The sequence below is a fragment of the Triticum aestivum genome, chromosome 2D (assembly GCF_018294505.1).
Source record: "Triticum aestivum cultivar Chinese Spring chromosome 2D, IWGSC CS RefSeq v2.1, whole genome shotgun sequence".
Classification (NCBI taxonomy): Eukaryota; Viridiplantae; Streptophyta; class Magnoliopsida; order Poales; family Poaceae; genus Triticum; species Triticum aestivum.
Window position 1 is genome coordinate 38154259 of NC_057799.1, and position 21467 is coordinate 38175725.

The 21467-nt window shown below is 45.4% G+C and overlaps 2 protein-coding genes across 2 annotated transcripts; both read left to right on the top strand.

The window, feature by feature from the left end:
• Nucleotides 1–8936: 8936 nt before the first annotated feature.
• On the top strand, nucleotides 8937–12946 carry LOC123048575 (uncharacterized). The gene is made up of 4 exons (XM_044471655.1): nucleotides 8937–9539; nucleotides 11069–11161; nucleotides 11243–11427; nucleotides 11544–12946. Exons 1-4 carry the CDS (start codon nucleotides 9018–9020, stop codon nucleotides 12502–12504), a joined length of 1761 nt encoding a protein of 586 aa, XP_044327590.1. The 5' UTR covers nucleotides 8937–9017; the 3' UTR covers nucleotides 12505–12946.
• Nucleotides 12947–15584: 2638 nt separating this feature from the next.
• On the top strand, nucleotides 15585–19528 carry LOC123048576 (uncharacterized). Its single transcript, XM_044471656.1, has one exon. It carries the CDS (start codon nucleotides 16189–16191, stop codon nucleotides 17296–17298), a length of 1110 nt encoding a protein of 369 aa, XP_044327591.1. The 5' UTR covers nucleotides 15585–16188; the 3' UTR covers nucleotides 17299–19528.
• Nucleotides 19529–21467: the final 1939 nt, after the last annotated feature.

Below are 21467 nucleotides of genomic sequence, written 5' to 3' on the forward strand. Positions count from 1 at the left end.
GAAAGAAGCTACTATCTCAGAGTCAAGTCCATATTTAGTGCTAAACTTACGGAAAACATCGGTATCCATAAAAGATTTAACACAATCAAACTTAGGTGTCATACCTGACTCCTTACCTTCGTCGAGATCCCAATCTTCAGAGTTGCGTTTAATTCTATCCAATAAGTTCCATTTGAATTCAATAGTCTTCATCATAAAAGAGCCAGCACAAGAAGTATCGAGCATGGTGCGATTGTTATCAGAAAGCCGAGCATAAAAACTTTGAATAATTATTTCTCTTGGGAGCTCATGATTGGGGCATGAATATAACATTGATTTAAGCCTCCCCCAAGCTTGAGCGATGCTTTCTCCTTCACGAGGCCAAAAATTATATATATATAATTGCGATCATGATGAACAAGATGCATAGGATAAAACTTCTCATGAAATTCCAATTTCAATCGTTTATAGTTCCATGATCCCGTATCATCACATAGCCTATACCATGTTGATGCATCTCCCTTCAAAGATAAAGGGAAGACCTTCCTCTTAACAACATCACCGGGTATACCCGCAAGCTTAAATAATCCACAAACTTCATCCACATATATTAGGTGCTCATCAGGATGCTTTGTTTCATCTCCTGCAAAAGGATTAGCTAGCAGTTTTTCTAACATACCCGAAGGAATTTCAAAGTGGACATTTTCATTTTCATTTTCATTTTCAGTAGGTTCAGTAGGTTGAGGAGCAACTCTTTGCTCTACTGGTCGGGGTGAAGATACCCCGAACAAGCCCCTCAGAGGATTACTTTCCATAGTAACAAGTGACAGTAAATTTCAGCACACTATATAAATTTTTTCTTACCAAATTCCACCTACCAAAGGTGCTTCACTCCCCGGCAACGGCGCGAGAAAAGAGTCTTGATGACCCACAAGTATAGGGGATCTATTGTAGTCCTTTCGATAAGTAAGAGTGTCGAACCCAACGAGGAGCAGAAGGAAATGATAAGCGGTTTTCAGCAAGGTACTCTCTGCAAGTACTGAAATAATAGGTAACAGATAGTTTTGTGATAGGATAATTTGTAACGAGCAACAAGTAACAAAACTAAATAAAGTGCAGCAAGGTGGCCCAATCCTTTTTGTAGCAAAGGACAAGCCTGGACAAACTCTTATATAGAGAAAAGCGCTCCCGAGGACACATGGGAATTATCGTCAAGCTAGTTTTCATCACGTTCATATGATTCGCGTTCGGTACTTTGATAATTTGATATGTGGGTGACCGGTGCTTGGGTGTTGTTCTTACTTGAACAAGCATCCCACTTATGATTAACCTCTATTGCAAAGCATCCGCAACTACAACAAAAGTATTAAGGTAAACCTAACCATAGCATGAAACATATGGATCCAAATCAGCCCCTTACGAAGCAACGCATAAACTAGGGTTTAAGCTTCTGTCACTCTAGCAACCCATCATCTACTTATTACTTACCAATGCCTTCCTCTAGGCCCAAATAATGGTGAAGTGTTATGTAGTCGACAATCACATAACACCACTAGAGGATAGACAACATACATCTCATCAAAATATCGAACGAATACCAAATTCACATGACTACTAATAGCAAGACTTCTCCCATGTCCTCAGGAACAAACGTAACTACTCAGAAAGCATATTCATGTTCATAATCAGAGGGGTATTAATATGCATAAAGGATCTGAACATATGATCTTCCACCAAATAAACCAACTAGCATCAACTACAAGGAGTAATCAACACTACTAGCAACCTACAGGTACCAATCCCAGACTTAGAGACAAGAATTGGATACAAGAGATGAACTAGGGTTTTGAGAGGACATGGTGCTGGTGAAGATGTTGATGAAGATTGCCCTCTCCCGATGAGAGGAGCGTTGGTGATGACGATGGCGATGATTTCCCCCTCCCGGAGGGAAGTGTCCCTGACAGAACAGCTCTGTTGGAGCCCTAGATTGGTTCCGCCAAGGTTCCGCCTCGTGGCGGCGGAGTCTCGTCCCGAAAGGTTGCTTATGATTTTTCCCTGGCCGAAAGACTTCATATAGCAGAAGATGGCCACCGGAGAGCCAACAGGGGGCCCACGAGGCAGGGGGCGCGCCCCTCTGACGTATTTCTTCCGCTCAGTATTTTTTATTATTTCGAAAAATGACTTTCGTGGAGTTTTAGGACTTTTGGAGTTGTGCAGAATAGGTCTCTAATATTTGCTCCTTTTCTAGCCCAGAATTCCAGCTGCCGGCATTCTCCCTCCTTATGTAAACCTTGTAAAATAAGAGAGAATAGTCATAAGTATTGTGACATAACGTGTAATAACAACCCATAATGCAATAAATATCGATATAAAAGCATGATGCAAAATGGACGTATCAGCGCCCAGGGGAGTAGGCGTGCCCCCCACCCTTGTGGGCCCCTTGCAGCTCCACCGGCCTACTTCTTTCACCTATATATACTCATATACCCTGAAAACATGCAGGAGCACCACGAAACCCTATTTCCACCGCCGCAACCTTCTGTACCCGTGAGATCCCATCTTGGGGCCTTTTCCGGTGCTCTGCCGGAGGGGGAATCGATCACGGAGGGCTTCTACATCAACACCATGGCCTCTCCGATGATGTGTGAGTAGTTTACCACACACCTTCGGGTCCATAGTTATTAGCTAGATGGCTTCTTCTCTCTCTTTGGATCTCAATACAAAGTTCTCCTCGATTCTCTTGGAGATCTATTTGATGTAATACTTTTTTGCAGTGTGTTTGTCGAGATCCGATGAATTGTGGGTTTATGATCAAGATTATCTATGAACAATATTTGATTCTTCTCTGAATTCTTATATGCATGATTTGATATCTTTGCAAGTCTCTTCGAATTATCAATTTGGTTTGGCATACTAGATTGATCTTTCTTGCAATGGGAGAAGTGCTTAGCTTTGGGTTCAATCTTGCAGTGTCCTTTCCCAGTGACAGCAGGGGCAGCAAGGCACGTATTGTATTGTTGCCATTGAGGATAAAAAGATGGGGTTTATATCATATTGCTTGAGTTTATCTCTCTACATCATGGCATGTTTCCTAATGCGTTACTCTGTTCTTATGAACTTAAGACTCTAGATGCATGCTGGATAGCGGTCGATGTGTGGAGTAATAGTAGTAGATGCAGAATCGCTTCGGTCTACTTGTCACGGACGTGATGCCTATATACATGATCATGCCTAGATATTCTCATAACTATGCGCTTTTCTATCAATTGCTCGACAGTAATTTGTCCACCCATCGTAGAATATGCTATCTTGAGAGAAGCCACTAGTGAAACCTATGGCCCCCGGGTCTATTTTACATCATATTAATCTCCTGCCAACGTGCTATTTCTGTCGTCGTTTATTTTGCAATCTTTACTTTCCAATCTATACAACAAAAATACCAAAAATATTTATCTTATTATCTTTATCAGATCTCACTTTTGCAAGTGGCCGTGAAGGGATTGACAACCCCTTTATCGCGTTGGTTGCAAGGTTCTTAATTTTTTGTGCAGGTACTAGGGATTTGCGTGTAGTCTCCTACTGGATTGATACCTTGGTTCTCAAAAACCGAGGGAAATACTTACGCTACTTTGCTGCATCACCCTTTCCTCTTCAAGGGAAAACCAATGCATGCTCAAGAGGTAGCATACACATCAATAACATGTATATCACATATATCTTTGTTCACCTTGCCACCCTTCTTATCCGCCAAATACTTGGGGCAGTTCCGCTTCCAGTGACCAGTCCCTTTGCCGTAGAAGCACTCAGTCTCAGGCTTAGGTCCAGACTTGGGCTTCTTCACTTGAGCAACAACTTGTTTGCCATTCTCCTTGAAGTTCCCCTTCTTCCCTTTACCCTTTTTCTTGAAACTGGTGGTCTTGTTGACCATCAACACTTGATGCTCCTTCTTGATTTCTACCTCCGCAGCCTTTAGCATTGTGAAGAGCTCGGGAATTGTCTTATCCATCCCTTGCATGTTATAGTTCATCACGAAGCTCTTGTAGCTTGGTGGCAGTGATTGAAGAATTCTGTCAATGACACTATCATCAGGAAGATTAACTCCCAGTTGAATCAAGTGATTGTTATACCCAGACATTTTGAGTATATGCTCACTAACAGAACTATTATCATCAATTTTGCAGCTGTAGAACTTATTGGAGACTTCATATCTCTCAATCCGGGCATTTGCTTGAAATATTAACTTCAACTCCTAAAACATCTCATATGCTCCATGACGTTCAAAACGTCGTTGAAGTCTCGGTTCTAAGCCGTAAAGCATGGCGCACTGAACTATCGAGTAGTCATCAGCTTTACTCTGCCAGACGTTCTTAACGTCATCAACAACATCTGCAGCAGGCCTGGCACCTAGCGGTGCTTCCAGGACGTAATTCTTCTGTGCAACAATGAGGATAATCCTCAAGTTACGAACCCAGTCCGTGTAGTTGCTACCATCATCTTTCAACTTAGCTTTCTCTAGGAACGCATTAAAATTCAACGGAACAACAGCACGGGCCATCTATATACAATAACATAGACATGCAAAATACTATCAGGTACTAAGTTCATGATAAATTAAATTTCATTTAATCATATTACTTAAGAACTCCCACTTAGATAGACATCCCTCTAATCATCTAAGTGATCACATGATCCAAATCAACTAAACCATGTCCGATCATCACATGAGATGGAGTAGTTTTCAATGGTGAACATCACTATCTTGATCATATCTACTATATGATTCATGCTCGACCTTTCACTCTCAGTGTTCCGAGGCCATATCTGCATATGCTAGGCTCGTCAAGTTTAACCCGAGTATTATGCGTGTGCAAAACTAGCTTGCACCCGTTGTATGTGAACGTAGAGCTTATCACACCCGATCATCACATGGTGTCTCGGCACGACGAACTTTCGCAACGGTGCATACTCAGGGAGAACACTTGTACCTTGAAATTTAGTGAGAGATCATCTTATAATGCTACCGCTGAACTAAGCAAAATAAGATGCATAAAGGATACACATCACATGCAACCAATATATGTGATATGATATGGCCATCATCATCTTGTGCCTTTGATCTCCATCTCCAAAGCACCGTCATGATCACCATCGTCACCGGCGTGACACCTTGATCTCCATCGTAGCATCTTTGTCGTCTCGCCAACTATTGTTTCTACGACTATCGCTACCGCTTAGTGATAAAGTAAAAACAATTACAGGGCGATTGCATTGCATACAATAAAGCGACAACCATATGGCTCCTGCCAGTTGCCGATAACTTTGTTACAAAAAATGATCATCTCATACAATAAAATTTAGCATCATGTCTTGACCATATCACATCACAACATGCTCTGCAAAAACAAGTTAGACGTCCTCTACTTTGTTGTTACATGTTTTACGTGGCTGCTACGGGCTGAGCAAGAACCGTTCTTACCAACGCATCAAAACCACAATGATTTTTCGTCAAGTGTGCTGTTTTAACCTTCAACAAGGACCGGGTGTAGCCACACTCGATTCAACTAAAGTTGGAGAAACTGACACCCGCCAGCCACCTGTGTGCGAAGCATGTCGGTAGAACCAGTCTCGCGTAAGCGTAAGCGTAATGTCGGTCCGGGCCGCTTCATCCAACAATACCGCCGAATAAAAGTATGACATGTTGGTAAGCAGTATGACTATTATCGCCCACAACTCTTTGTGTTCTACTCGTGCATATAACATCTACGCATAGACCTGTCTCTGATACCACTGTTGGGGAACGCAGTAATTTCAAAAAAATTCCTACACACACGCAAGATCCATCTAGGTGATGCATAGCAACGAGAGGGGGAGTGTTGTCTACGTACCCTCGTAGACTGAAAGCGGAAGCGTTATGACAACGCGGTTGATGTAGTCGTACGTCTTCACGATCCGACCGATCCTAGTACCAAAAGTACGACACCTCCGCGATCTGCACACGTTCAGCTCGGTGACGTCCGACGAACTCTTGATCCAGCTGAGTGTCAAGGGAGAGCTTTTTCAGCATGACGGCGTGATGACGGTGATGATGAAGCTACCGGCGCAGGGCTTCGCCTAAGCACTGCAACGATATGACCGAGGTGGATTATGGTGGAGGGGGCCACCGCACACGGCTAAGACAATATCAACTTGTGTGTCTATGGGGTGCCCCCCTCCCCCGTATATAAAGGAGTGGAGGAGGGGGGAGGGCCGGCCCTCTATGGCGCGCCCTGGAGGAGTCCTACTCCCACCGGGAGTAGGATTCCCCCCTTCCCTAGTTGGACTAGGAGAGGAAGGAAGGGGGGGTGGGGGGAAGGAGGAAGGAAAGGGGGAGCCGGGCCCCCACCCAATTCGGATTGGGCTTGGGGGGTGGGGGCGCCCCCTCCTAGGCTCCCTTCTCCTCTCTCCCACTATGGCGCAATAAGGCCCATATACTTCCTGGGGGGTTCCGGTAACCTCCCGGTACTCCGGTAAATGCCCGAACTCACCCGGAACCATTCCGATGTCCAAACATAGTCATCCAATATATTGATATTTATGTCTCGACCAATTCGAGACTCCTCGTCATGTCTGTGATCATATCCGGGACTCCGAACTACCTTCGGTATATCAAAACACATAAACTCATAATACCGATCGTCACCGAACGTTAAGTGTGCGGACCCTACGGGTTCGAGAACTATGTAGACATGACCGAGACACGTCTCCGGTCAATAACCAATAGCGGAACCTGGATGTTCATATTGGGTCCCACATATTCTATGAAGATCTTTATCGGTCAAACCGCATAACAACATACGTTGTTCCCTTTGTCATCAGTATGTTACTTGCCCGAGATTCGATCGTCGGTATCTCAATACCTAGTTCAATCTCGTTACCGGCAAGTCTATTTACTCGTTCCGTAATGAATCATCCCGCAACTAACTCATTATTCACATTGCTTGCAAGGCTTATAGTGATGTGCATTACCGAGAGGGCCCAGAGATACCTCTCCGACAATCAGAGTGACAAATCCTAATCTCGATCTATGCCAACTCGACAAACACCATCGGAGACACCTGTAGAGCACCTTTATAATCACCAGTTACGTTGTGACGTTTGGTAGCATACAAAGTGTTCCGTCGGTATTCGGGAGTTGCATAATCTCATAGTCATAGGAACATGTATAAGTCATGAAGAAAACAATAGCAACATACTAAACGATCAAGTGCTAAGCTAACGGAATGGGTCAAGTCAATCACATCATTCTCTAGTGATGTGATCCCGTTAATCAAATGACAACTCATGTCTATGGCTAGGAAACTTAACCATCTTTGATTCAATGAGCTAGTCAAGTAGAGGCATACTAGTGACACTTTGTTTGTCCATGTATTCACACATGTACTAAGTTTCCGGTTAATACAATTCTAGCATGAATAATAAACATTTATCATGATATAAAGAAATATAAATAACAAATTTATTATTGCCTCTAGGGCATATTTCCTTCAAGTTCGTGGGACGTAATCGAGCTGAACGTGTGCAGAACTCGGAGGTGTCGTACTTTCGGTGCTTGATCGGTTGGATCGCGAAGACGTTCGACTACATCAACTGCGTTAAGCTAACGCTTCCACTTTCAGTCTACCAGGTACGTGTACACACTCTCCCCTCTCGTTGCTATGCATCTCCTAGATAGATCTTGCGTGATCGTAGGAATTTTTTTGAAATTGCATGTACGTTCCCAACATCTACCATTCCAGCCGTCGTTGGGGTCTTATCCGAATTCCGCTGACCCCTAACGTGACTGCCCTCCTTCGACTACACCGACATCCACACTGGATCCCTCACAGTCAGGTATCTTTCTCCCCTGTCGACGTCGTCCATGTCGGACACCATGTCGGGCAAGTGTTCGACCAAATGCTATTGAGTTCTTTTGCATTCTTGTTGTTTATTTGGAGCAAACACGATGGCCGAGTACTCGATGATGGTGGACCCCACGTGTAACCCTTCCCAACCTTATATCGATCGTAATCATCTAGCGCATCGTATGCATCCACACACTCTAATTCAACCTCCCCGCTCTCTCACTCGCTCTCACACACCTTTTTGTGCGTCTCCTACCTCTCTTATCGTCATTCACATTGACAACGCCGCTCACAACACCATGGATTAATCTTTCTCTTGCCATCATCGCTCACCTTCCTCCTCTAAATATCATTGCACTGCTATGGCTCACACCTACTAGCCCCTCCTGCCAGGAGGCGCTACAGGGCAGTGTCGCGCTGCTGCAAGGAGCTGCAAGGCCGGCCGCCAGCACTGTTGGCTAAACTACGCCGATATCCTCCGGCGAGCTACAAGTGGGCCACAAGGCTTCTGCAACCGCTGGCCGCGAATGCTACGCCCGCGATCGCGGATGCGGGGCGACGAGTGTGTGTGCTGTGAACGAACGCCCCATGTTGGGGACGGCGAGCATCCGTGTTGCGATGTTGGGAGCGCCCGCGACCCATGTTGGGGATGGCGAGCGTCCTTGCTGGGACCGGCCACGCACTTTGCTGGGATGGTGATCACCCAACTCTACGGCCGACCGTGACCTGTGCAGAGTTTCTCGCCGGGATATGTGTCGACAGGGTGAGTGGCCTGCACTATGACCGCCCGTGACTCGTGCGGAGTCGGTCGTCGGATTTTTTGCGCGGAGGCCGACCTCCCTTCGCAAGCGCGGTGAGGGGAGAGGAATGTTTTCATGCAACGTCGCACAAGGCGCGAGACGAGGGGAACGATGCAGCCGGACTGATCAAATGGCTTGGATATTTGGATCCAACGGCTTGGGAGGGAACCGACCGTGGGCAGGGTCGATCACCCGAAGCGTAGCCTACCCGGCGCAAACGGCTCTTCCAGAAGGCCACAGCTTCGAATCGGCCCCCCCGCCCCCCGCCTCCTCAAAATTTCCCACCTCTCCCCCCGAATTCTTGGAACAATCCCCCAAATCGGAACCCCTCCCTCCCTTCCTCCCCCCGCTCGTCGTCATGCCGGGGCTCCGCCTGCCTCCAGATCGCAGCGGGAGGCCGCCGCTCGTCGGCGGCGAGGGCGGCAGCGGGAAGCCGTCGCTCCTCTCCCCCACCAAGTCCGCCGTCTTCAAGTCCACGCGTCGCCTGCCCCAAGAAAGCAGCGGAAGGCAGCCGCCCCGCGGCGGCGAGCGAGGGAGCGGGGGCCTCACCAGGGGCGACGGAGGAGGGACACAAGAGGTCGAAGGCGACGGCGGTGAGCGCGGCAGCGGGGGCCGCCCCAGCATTCGCAGCGGGGGAGGGAGCCGAGGGCTCCGCGGGCGCGGCGCCTCGATCGGAGCCGGGGATGCGGGCGGAGATGGTGCGCACAGGAGGAGCGACCGGGAACCAGAGGAGGAGGACGGGAGCGCAGGAGCTGGGGGCGCGACGGCGACGGGGAGGCCTCCCGCCCGGGAACAAGCGGGTCCCAGCCACGCGGGCAAGCCCTTCTCCGGATTCCTCTTCGTCTTGCTGGATTACTCGGACGCTGGCATCACCGACGAGGTGAGAACTCGAGAAATCTGAACTGCTGGGCGTGCTCTTGTGAACTTTTGACCCTTTTGTGTGGAATTTGGGAGCAATAGCATAAAATCTTGTTTGGTATATGGCGTTGCTATCACTAAATAATAGGGATCTGATAATTTTCTTAATGTCTCCTTGTAGCTGCACCCTTAGTAATCACATGAAAAGAGTTACGTTGTCATGGTTTCTTGGGGGAATAATAGGAGATGCTCCATTTTGGTTGTATACATTAAGTTGTTCAACAAGGCCTAGGTGTCGGATCGGTGGCAATCCAGTGCCTAGCATCCAGGCCAGCAAGGTCCTGCCTAGGAATTGCACTGCAAGATCATGCAGCTGCTGAGCACTCGGCATTTTCTGTTCCCTTTAAGGAAGGTTTTGAGATCCACCGAACACTAGTCTAGTAGTCTATGCGTTTATCTGAAAGTAAAATTGACCTGTAAGCATCCGTGTCCTCTTTGTTTTTTCATTCAGAGTTTTCTCACTATGTTTCTCCTTTCATCGTTTTGTCTGATGGGGACTTTCCCCTAGTTCTAATTAGGTAACCAACCAGTACAAATGAAATCTCACCATACAAAGCCTTAAGAAAATCTGCTTGCTTCTCATTCAGACCATGAGACTTTTTTCTCTGCCATTCTTTTCAAATAAAATATCAACATCAGAGGACTTCAACGAGCTTCGCGGGTAAATCCTAAATTGTGACATTGTGCCAATTAATCTGAACATGTTAATTTGTTATATGTGGTTGCAAAAGTATTGCCCAGTCATTTTAAACGTAGAATCATGTCACTGTTACACAAAAATGCAAGTGCAGTAGCCCAATGTGGCTGATTTTGTGATAACGAAGCAATATAAAGTACTTTCATAATTAAAAGCAGATAAATCGCACTAATGGCAGTTATTTTTTGAGAAAACACATCTATTTTGGACTTGGTATGCTGGCTTCCTTACATGGTATAGAAGCAATATATAGTCACTTTTATTTTGCAAACATCATCTGTTCTGTCCAAGTCACCCAGTTCTTTTCTCCGAGAAACTTGCAGGAGCACATTTTTGGAATAACTCGATGAATTTGGTAGATCCTTTTAGGAGACACTCAATGGGACTTAAGAGTCATACTAAAACTCTTGATCTAATAACACTTGGGGTTTCTGTTGTTCAATTTCCAGATTGTTGTACCTTGATCTGGGCTGGCTAGGGGTGTTGTAGTCACGAAATCTAGAGTATCAACTTTCCTGTAAACATTTTTTTTGGGACTCTTTTAAGCCTCATTGTTAACACTGAAATCATCACAGCCACATTTGTCAGCATTGGTTTAGTTGATATTGTTAGGCATGATATAGTTGCATCACTCCGGCAAATGCTGACAGTAGGTTTATTCCGTATAGAAGGCCAGCTTTCAATGTTGACAAAGCTGGCCAAACCATGTCAGCTGGCACACCAAATATGGTGTTATAATGACATAAACTACAACAGTGGCTAATAGTTTTTGAATATCTATCTTGCATGCGCAGGACTTTGCAGCTTATGAGGAAAAGATTGAGTCTCTTGGTGGAGCACTTGCTACAGGACTTCACTATAAAGAGGCCACACACATAATTGTCAAGGTAGTATTTGCTCATATCACTTTATGAATTATCTAAAACCCGAATATTTTAAATCATGGTATTGACATATTTTTTTGGTAGGGTAACATCCCAGCAGGGGCAAGGATCTTGTGGGAATCGGAGTTAAAGCAAGTGAGATCAATAGGATGGGTCGAGAGCTGCTCTAAAGAAGGCAGGCTATTGGCTACTGAACCAAAAGGAATTGTTGAAAAACTGATTTCTCAAGAAAACACAATGACACCACCAGCTAAGAAGTCCCCTGTAAGGTATGGGTATGCCTTACCTTACATTTTTATTTATTACATTATTGTGGTCATGCATTTTATTAGCACATATGAAAGCACCTCGGAAGGACTCTACTCAATCTTTATCACTGTTACAGGAACTGCAAGTCAACGGGCTCTAAAGTCCTGAAGTGTAGTGCTAGGAACAAGCTAGGAGTTCCAAGGAGGCTGAATTTTGATGCTCATCACAGGCACCTCAGGTGTGCGGTAGAGATCGAAGACACAGAGAGTTTGTATGATTATTCTTTGAGGTACAAGATGCACGAGTACTGCAAGCTCCCTGGATGTAGAGGTGTCTTGAGCTGCGAAGAAGGAGCTGACATAATGATACCGACTACTCTGAAGTTATCTAAGCTTCGTAGCAGAGTGATCTTGATGCGTTCATTTAACAAAGTTGTCAAGCTCCATCATGAACACTTTGCTCTTGCTGGAAACTTTTCCTCGAAGAACTTCCAAATCTATCAAGATGACTCCATCAAGCTTGATGGTCTGGCCGAGGGTGCGATAGTGGAGTACCGTGAAGCTGCCGGGGACCTTGACTATCGCCAATTTGTTCATATGGTTACTGAGGAGGTGTTTCATGGTCAGAAGCTACCATTTGATCTGACCGAGTGGCTAAGGATCATCTCCCAGGGAGTGAACGCGTGTGATGGCAGCCTGCTCTGCAGTCATATTGACCTGATGGAGCCTTATCAAGGATACGGAAACTTTGTCTCATTGTTTCAGCTGTTCTGGAAAGTCAAAGATACCGCTGGTGGAGAAGATCTTCTGAACTCCTTGGGACATTACAAAGGATGGAAATCTGAAGGCCTGCGTTGTTCGTTTCTTCATGATACACTGAACTACGAGGACGATGATGGCCATAGATTTGAATATGAAGATGACATAAGAGGCCTTCTGAGGTTGTTGATGAACTCCTTCTGTCACTCGGCAAAAAGCCACTGCAGGCTCGCTATCTACCTGATTATGAATGAGTTCCGCAGGTTGCTATCTGATCTTCAAAGGGCATTGCACCAGGGTGGCTACCTCAGTCACCTCTCTGTGAATTACAGCGTCTGAAAGCATCCTACATTGTACTTCTGCACACAGTAAGATTCCGTCATCTGATAGAAGGCCCTCGCAAACTCTGTACATCCACTTGTGTATGACCGCACATGATTCAAGCCATGCTGTAAATCTCAATAGCAGCCTTAGCTCTTCTGCGCCGAGAATGTGCGCTGCAGCAGCAGGTCCTCATCCTTCCATTTCATCATGGACAGGTACAATGCAATGAAAGCTGAAGGTTGGAGACCTGGTGCTCTGTTTGAACACAGCTTGTAACTAGAAAGCGGATAGCGATTTGATATTCTTTTCTTTTTGGGCTGTATAGTAGAAATCTTGCCCTTCTTTGAGATGTCCTTGTGGTGGACACTCTACATTTGTGTGTGATGACTGGTGTATGTCATTTACGCTCTTTGGTATGCGGTGGAACATCACCTGAAATCAATATATTCTTTCTTTCTGGTGGTTTTGTTGTGAACTTGTTCCTAATGCCATGATATTTCTTTGTGATGCTGATGCGGTGGAGCTCTAGACCCTCTTGACATGTATGCATTTTACTCTGCATTGGAATATCACTTGAAGTGCATGTCTTTTTTCTGGCTGTATTTGTTTTTAATGCCATGATATACATTTTGTCTTGATAGCTTTGCTGTGTAAATGGAAAATCTATGAAAATTTTCCTTCAGTTAGTGAATTGATTCTCGAAACACAAAAGGGGAGCCACGACCTGAGGTCAGCTTTAGTATGACACCAAATGAAGCTGAAAGACCAAATATTCAGATCAAGCTGCTGCTGCTCAGCACCTCTTCTCTGCTTGTACCAAGATTCAGATCGATAATGTGGAGCATGTCTCATTTCGGGCTGCGATCAGATGTGGGTAGGAGCCCTCGGAGATTTTGCTGCTTCTCTGTTCCGTTTGGCGTAAAGGAAAAAATATCACGGTCTGGGTTTCAGTCTGTACAGATTTTCTTCCCTTTGGCTGGGTTTCAGTCTGTACAGATGCTCCTTCTCCTTTAATGCTTAAGCAGAGCTTCCGATGTTTAAATTAAAAACCAATGTGGTGGCTTAAGCAGAGATTCAGTTTGTAGACATAGCTTAAGTTTCTCTTGCGTGAAGACAAAGGTTGGTTTTCACCCTTCTGAAGTCAAGTTTATTTGCACTTGCACATATGCAGAATCTTCGTAATAGATAACGATCAATTTCAAAAAATCATGACCATTTTTAAAATTGCAATTTAAAGTATTCACGGGCATTTCTTAAATATGTAATTTTGAAAGAACCATGTACTTTAAAAAAATCGTGTACATCTTTTTTTATAATGTAGGGACGTTATTATTATTATTATTATTTGAGTATATTTAAAATTCAACTCATTTTAAAATTAAACTTTGAAAAAATCATGAAAGCTATTTTGAATGCATGGACATTTTTTTAATCCATGAACTCTTAAAAAATTCATGAAAATTTTATAAAATTTGGATAACATTGTTCAATATGTATTTGTTTTTTTTTGTGGCTTCGCCCGGTAACATGTACTCAAAGGGAGTATTTGTTTTAGTGAAGTTGTTTTTCGAGAATTTATTTTTTTAGGACCTAGGAGTACTAGAGAATTGCTTTTTGGGCAAATTTATAGAATTTATCTTTTTTTGTTTGAGACAAATTTAGAGAATTTATCTTTTCTTTGAGACAACGTCGCGAAGCTTTTATTGATTCGTCACAATGTTTACAGGGACGGATGGTAAGTTCCGGGGTGTCCTAACCAAACATGGCGGCCACCATCGAGAGATAAAGCATGCTTCGCTAGTTTGTGAGCTTCAAAATTTGAGCTCCTAAACTCATGACTGAAATTACAAAAATCAAAAGCTAAAGAATGTTCAACTATTTCATGAATAACTGCACCATAGCTCGCCAAATTCTCTTTATTTAAATCCTGCACCACCGTTTTGCAATCCGATGCGACTTGTATGCGCCTCAAATAGAGATCATCCGCCAAAGCGAGCGCTTCTCTGATGGCGAGAGCTTCCAACGTCGGGGGATCCACAATGTATTTGAAAGAGAGAGTCGACGCTCCCATGAACATACCTCTGTCATCTCTGCAAATGACCCCAACTGCTCCACCATACCTGGTCACTGCTGCGTCAACATTGAACTTGGCATCCCCTTGGGGCGGGGCTACCCATCGCCTCGGCCTGGCACTGGTTGGAGTGAGCGTCGATGGAGACCTTGAATTAGTCACTTGGACCTCACCTATATATTTAGATATGAAGCTGTCAACAGAATAAGGTGGCTGAAATATATGCTCGTGAATTGCCTTCCTCCTGGCGGCCCATATTGCCCAGAGTGTCACCATTAGGCGAACAAAGAGTTGTTTCGTCAATATTTCATGCATAGAAAACAGCCACTCCTTCGGGCATACTTCCGCACGGTCGACCATATGCTGCACCAACTCCTTCGGGGCCAATGCCCACACACTCGCCGCCATCGGACATGAAATAAGAGAATGTTTCCAAGTGTCAACAGCCTCACATATCAGGCAAGTATCCTCTGTTGCCATGTGACGATGCTTAAGGAGCGAACCCGTTGGCATGGATTGACGAACCAGTCACCACACGAACACCTTGAGTTTTGATGGAACTTGCATGTGCCAGATCATGGACCACTTCTTCGTCTCTTGATGCTCGTAGGATGTACCGTCCTCTTCATATAACCAAGCCTCCCTGCTATGTTTCGTCCTTAGTATCATCCGGCAAGCTGAGCGAACACTAAACGTTCCTCGAGGCTCCTCATGCCAGCCCCAAAAATCCCCCACACGGCGTGTGCATAAAGGAATCCGTAGGATCTCTTCTGCATCAAAGTGAGTGAACAGTGAGCGTACCATGTTTTCATTCCATGTTGCCGACGTTGCATCTATGAGCTGCACCACCTTCTCCGGCGGGTTATGAACAAGTGAACTGATGGGTCTCTTGATGCCGTCACCATCATATTTAGAGAATTTATCTATCTGTCAAAGATAATCCGGTTCAACCCGGGAACGGGCCCATGTGTGCGCCTAGGCAGGCTATCTCTCGGAATGGGCCGAGCCGGAATGCCGCGGGACCGAATTTTCAGGCGCCTGAAGAAGAATAGCAGACGCGCAAAAAGAAAGGAGGGGCGGAGCGCCGCCGGCCACATCAACATTTAGGCGACCACGGGAGGGGCGGCGCGGCGCCGGCCACACCAAGATTTCGGTGACCACGGGAGGGGCGGCGTGTCTCCACTGCCTTCTTTCTAGCCATACGGGCGGCCCGGCAACTCAAGCAGTCCACGGGCGCGGCGGCAACGACGGCGCGGTAACTCCGGTGACCCCCATTTTCCCCCCTTTCAATCTCGATTTCACTCCTGATTCGGCTCCCCTCCCCCAGCTCCTAGTCACTTCCTGGCTGTCCTGTAGGGCGTTCCCATTGTCGGGAGTTGGATTAGTCATTTCGTGCTTCTGCTCCGACTCGGGGTCTAGGTTCTATCTGCAATCCGAGCGCGGCCGGGAGTTGGATTAGTCACTCCAATCCGAGGCCCCGCAAATAAGGGGAGGAGGTTAGGTAGATCTGGATCCCCATTGTCGTCTCCTTGCCCTTCCGTCTTGTCTCTTCTCCTGTACTGGCTGGCAATCTCGTAACCATCAGAATCAAAAATTCAATCTTCAGATCCAGTTAGTGCGGGAAGAACATGTCTAAGCGTCAGCACTCGCACCTCGACGTCGACCGCACCGGGAAAAGGCCGCGCCGTGTGCCCAAGAAGCACCTCTACCTGGTGCTGGACGACTGGCACAAGGGCTTCAGCATCCACAAGATCGACGTGGACGCCTTGCAGGACACCACCACCGACGTCCTGCACCATGGGTTCCCAGACCCTGCCGCTCTCCGGTTAGCCGCACCGGTGAAACGTCTTCACATGGACTTTGCCGCCATGGGCAGCGACATCTTCATCACCACCAACCCATGCTGCCCGCACACTCCCGCCCTCGTGTTCGACACCGAGACGGCCGGGCTCACCATGGGCCCCCGCCCACCGGTCCGACTCATCGACACGACCACCTTTACCGTGGCCGGCGGCGGCATGCTGTACGCGTTGACGCATCGCCATGTCCACGAGCAGCACTCCTTCGAGGCCATGTCGTGGGCGCCAACGGACAAGGACGAGCCGTGGCCGAGCCCAACCATGAGGTGGTCCTGGAAAAGCATGCCCTCGCCGCCACCGTTCGCCATGGACGACGTAATCAGCTCTTACGCGCTGCACCCGGACGGGCACACCATATTCATGTCCGCGCATGACATACGCTATCATCATCTCCCAAAGGGCACCTTCTCCTTCGACACCAGGAATGCCGAGTGGAGGTTGCATGGGGATTGGGCTCTACCGTTCCAAGGACAAGCCTACTACGACGACGGACTAGACGCATGGGTCGGGCTTCATAAGTACGGGTACATCTGCTCCTGTGAAGTCGCCTCCCGCAGCAGCACAAGTGCGGTGGAGCCGGAGTGGAAGGTGACCAAGGAGAAGCTGTTCCACAAGGACCCGGAGAGGCGGCTGGCATTTGCGAGGCCCAGTCTCGCGTACATGGGCGACGGCAGCTTTTGCCTTGTGGAGTTTGCGCTACGCGAGGGAGTGGAGTTTAAGTGCGCCTTTGGTGACCGTGATGGCTGTGTGCTCCACATGAGCACGTTTGGTCTTAAGTATGATCGTAGGGGAGAACTGCAAACCACGCGCCACCACACTAACTCCTATGTAGTGTCTAAGCATCTCCAGACATTTTCTCCTGTAGTGTTCTGGATGTAAAGCTGTTTGACATGTTTTATGCAAACCATGTTCGAGTAATGTAAGCTATGTATTATTATATGTGGGCACTGTAAAGAGAAATAAAAAGGAAGTCCACTTCTCTTGGCATTTTTGTGGAAAATGAGTGATTATTTTTGCATAACTGTTCTTGAAAGCACAGTGATGATCACACGTTACAAAAACTAAAAGTGGGGTTGTCTTTTGCTCCTGCAATAACACTATGTTAAATATGGATGGTGAAATTCTATTGTAATATCATAATAGACAATAAAATTATTTCTTATTTTTAAGAAACATGGCAGAAGCTCTGGCTTTGCATTAAGGAGAAATTAGAGTTTTCTTATGGCAAAATTACAAATACTTGGTAAATTCATTGTGCAGCTAATAGTGTCTAGTCATATATGTTCTCGAAGAAAAATACAAATAACATCAGGTCAGTATACGGTGATTAACAACTTCATCAAATGACTCTGTATGGCACAAGGCTATGGCTATTTTTTAAGATAATTCATTGTGCTCTACCCATGTTAGTACTATGTAGCTTGTATTTTTGCATCTCTAAACCTATGGTAGAGCAGCTATGTTTGTACATCTGTTTTCATCTTCTATATCTACACTTGTTTTGGAATGGAGGGAGTATATTTTTCTGCACATGCATGCTTCCACATCACCTGTTGTTTGTTCCTGTTGATTTGGGGTGAAAAAAATCATGTCTTTTCTATCCGAGTGGAAGCACCGAGGCAAAACCACAAAAAGAAATAAAGGTATATGCTCTTGTCTTTATGATGGGACGATGGTTCAGAGTTGTTCTGTTCTTTTGACGCCTTTTCAGTTCTACTCTTTGATATATATCTATGTCTCTTATGTCATCCTATTGTATTTTTTTATTTCCTTTCAGTTCCTAATTCAGTAGCTTGCTTGTAATGGATGTACTCATTACCTCTACTTTTGTGTGTTTCTATTTTGTCTTAGAGACAATAATGTCGAATTTACGATCACAGGTATTGAGCCACTCTCATGGGAGTTGATTTTCCCTTCTGAATCTGATATTAGTTTACATCCTTCCTGTTTGCCCTGTTTGCGGTGTCGCTTAGGCTAATTTATCTTCTTGGTTTTATCACTTCTATAATCGTTCATTAAACCCTGACAGATTACAAGTTGACATATCAAGTCATTGCTCTCAACTGACTGATATTCAGTGACATTCAAAAATATATACTCCCTCCGTCCCAAATTTGAACTAAAGCCACTACACTTATTTTGAGACGGAGGGAATATTTGATTATTTCCCAGTTTTAGTATATACAATTGGTATCCAATAAATTACCAGTTCTACTACGTAAGTTCACAATTCAAGTTATTACTCTCAACTGATTGATACTATGACCTTTTTATTTTTGCCTCTGAAGATAGCTCTCCAGATTATAAATTATTCAGTTCAGTCATGCATGCTCTGACCTAATTTGCTTCAAATTTCTTCCTTCGTTGCAGTGAGCTGTATCAGTTCACATTACTGCTTCAATGCATGTGATGTCTTTCCTTTGTTTAAATTTCTTTCCATCTTCTTCCCATGCATCTATGTTAGATCAAGTTATTTAGTTCTGATTGTGCGTGCTCTGTTTTGTAACTAAATTTATACATGCTGAGTAAACTACACAACCTGATTTGATCGGCGATCGCACTCCCCACAGAAGCTAATGTTCAGAGGCCGCCTCAATACTCGAGCCAACTTGTTCAATAAAAAGTTCGGCAACGACGCAGTCTGCCCAAGATGTGCCGCCTCAAATGAGGATACTCTGCACCTGTTCATCTCATGCCCGTTTGCTGCCTGCGTTTGGACTCGGCCAGGGCCAGGTTTCAAGACCTATGGATAGTTCAGCCTCTGCCCGCCTCCTCAGTTAGACTCCCGCCTCTTCCCGGAAGTGTTGCTGACCATCCTGTGGAAGATTTGGGACTCCCGTAATGCTGCTGTTTTCCATGCGGAGAACCAATCGATGTTGCTAACCACTAAGAACATTTGTAATGAGCATGAAACTTTGCTTACATAGATTTTGGAACCCTACTGATTTGGTAGCAGCCAGGTCTTGGCTCACCTACCTCTCTGCACGGCTTGCCGTCACTCTGTAATCTGAACCTGGCCCTTTCTCGGCCTTGATTGAGGTGATAGAATAATTTCTCATTTGATATTGTCAGGTGAATCTGTTTTTGAGGATCAGTTTTTATAGTCCATGTCTTTGAACATTAGTGTATTAGTAATATTTACATGATATTTTCTTTCATTTGCTTATAAAAGGTCCCTCCGAATCAAGTTATCACTGCATCTTAGTTATGTAGCTCGAGATCAACTAAGTGGTGTCACATCTCATGTGTGTTCGTATTGAACAAAACCAAATGCTGTCGATTGTTCTTAATCTTGAGGAGTACTAGAGATTGAATTGTCATGTCTCTCTGTGTGGAAAAAATTCTGGTAGAAATAAAGTATTACTTATTAATTATGATGCACATGATTGAAGCTTCATTTAGGGTCTTCTAACTAATTGGTTTCTTATCAGGATGAAATTTCTAAACCAGTTAAAGTTTACGACCGCTGCAGAGGTATACATCACAAGCCCTTTAAGCCTCTCCTCAAAATATATTCAGGTGATGGAATATCATTGTCTATGTTGTTGACAAAGGACAGTTTTTGCAGTGGATAAGCCATTCACTTGAAATGCCCTATCCACACCATGTGGTCAGTTCTTTAAATTTCGTAGATGAAGCAGTGACAAAGTTTCGTTGAATTGCAGCAACAAGCCTCGCAGCTTAAACACACATCTCTAAATTGACCGGGTGATCTCTAAGGCAGATTTTTGTGGTCTTTTCACCATGTGATCCTTTTTGTGTGGGCTTCCCAGGTGGATGTTCAGCTCGTGAACTCTTTGTTGGAAATCCTTAAAGGGGCTTCTGGACTGAGTTGTAATTTATCCAAAAGTTCAAGCCCACCCATTCTATGTGATGATTATCTAGCCACATTCTGTTGCAATATGCTCGGCTGTAGGTTCGCTGACCGAACTGCAAAAGGGCTAGTAAAGAGGACCTTCAAAGATTATTGGACATCATAAGGTCGCGTCTTGCATCGTGGAGATCTGCAATGTTAACGCAGAGTGGTCATCTTGTGTTGGTCCAGTCTGTCCTAACCTGCATTTCAATCTTCAACCTGATTCTCTTGATCCTCCTCCTTGGGTGTTCAAGAAAATCGATAAGATTTGCAGGGCCTTCCTTTGGAAGGGCTCTGAAGTTGTTGGAGGGCATTGCCCTGCAAAATGGGATATTGTTTGCGCCCCTAACGATCATGGGGGCGTTGGGGTAATTAACCCTACTGGCATTAGTTCTGCAATGAAGCTTCGCCGGGCGTGGATTGCTAGGATTGGACCTGATAAAACCTTGGAGGCACTTGGGTGTTCCACAGCGCCAACATCTGAGCCATTCCACTTTAGCTGCTCGGGTGATCCTGGGCAATGGTAAAAACGCCCTTTTCTTTTATCATTTACCTACTCGAGGACGAGTAGGAATTAAGCTTGGAGATGCTGATACGTCTCCAACGTACCTATAATTTATGAAGTATGCATGCCATGTTTATAACAATTTTATATGATTTTGGTATGATCTGCATGGAACTGACGTTGTTTTCAGCAGAACTACTGTGGTGTTGTTTTTTGTGCAGAAATGAAAGTTCTCCAAATGAGCTGAAACTTTTTGACGATTTTTTTGGAACAAAAGAGACCCGAAGCTTCGTCGAAGGACCAGAAGGTGAAGGAGTAGGGCACAAGACACCGGGGCGCACCTGGGCCCTTGTCCGTGCCCCGGTGGGTTGTGCTCACCTCAAGGCCCATCTTAGCGTGAAACCAACGCCAAAAAATCCTATAAATAGAGAAATCATCAGGGGTTAACCTAGATCAGAAGTTCCGCCGCCGCAAGGCTCTGTAGCCACAAAAAACCAATCTAGACCCTTTCCGGCACCGTGTCGGAGGGGGGAATCATCTCCGGTGGCCATCTTCATCATCCCGGCGGCCACCACGATGAGGAGGGAGTAGTCCACCCTCGGGGCTGAGGGTTTGTACCAGTAGCTATGTGTTTAATCTCTCTCTCTCTCTCTCTCTCTCTCTCTCTCTCTCTCGTGTTCTTGAGAT

What these genes read in the sequence shown, in the direction of transcription:
- LOC123048576 (XM_044471656.1), top strand. Translation starts at nt 16,189, where the DNA reads ATGTCTAAGCGTCAGCACTCGCACCTCGACGTCGACCGCACCGGGAAA.
- LOC123048575 (XM_044471655.1), top strand. Translation starts at nt 9,018, where the DNA reads ATGCCGGGGCTCCGCCTGCCTCCAGATCGCAGCGGGAGGCCGCCGCTC. An exon ending in CCACACACATAATTGTCAAG is followed by an intron (nt 11,162 to 11,242) that starts GTAGTATTTGCT and finishes TTTTTTTGGTAG; the next exon opens with GGTAACATCCCAGCAGGGGC. An exon ending in GCTAAGAAGTCCCCTGTAAG is followed by an intron (nt 11,428 to 11,543) that starts GTATGGGTATGC and finishes TCACTGTTACAG; the next exon opens with GAACTGCAAGTCAACGGGCT.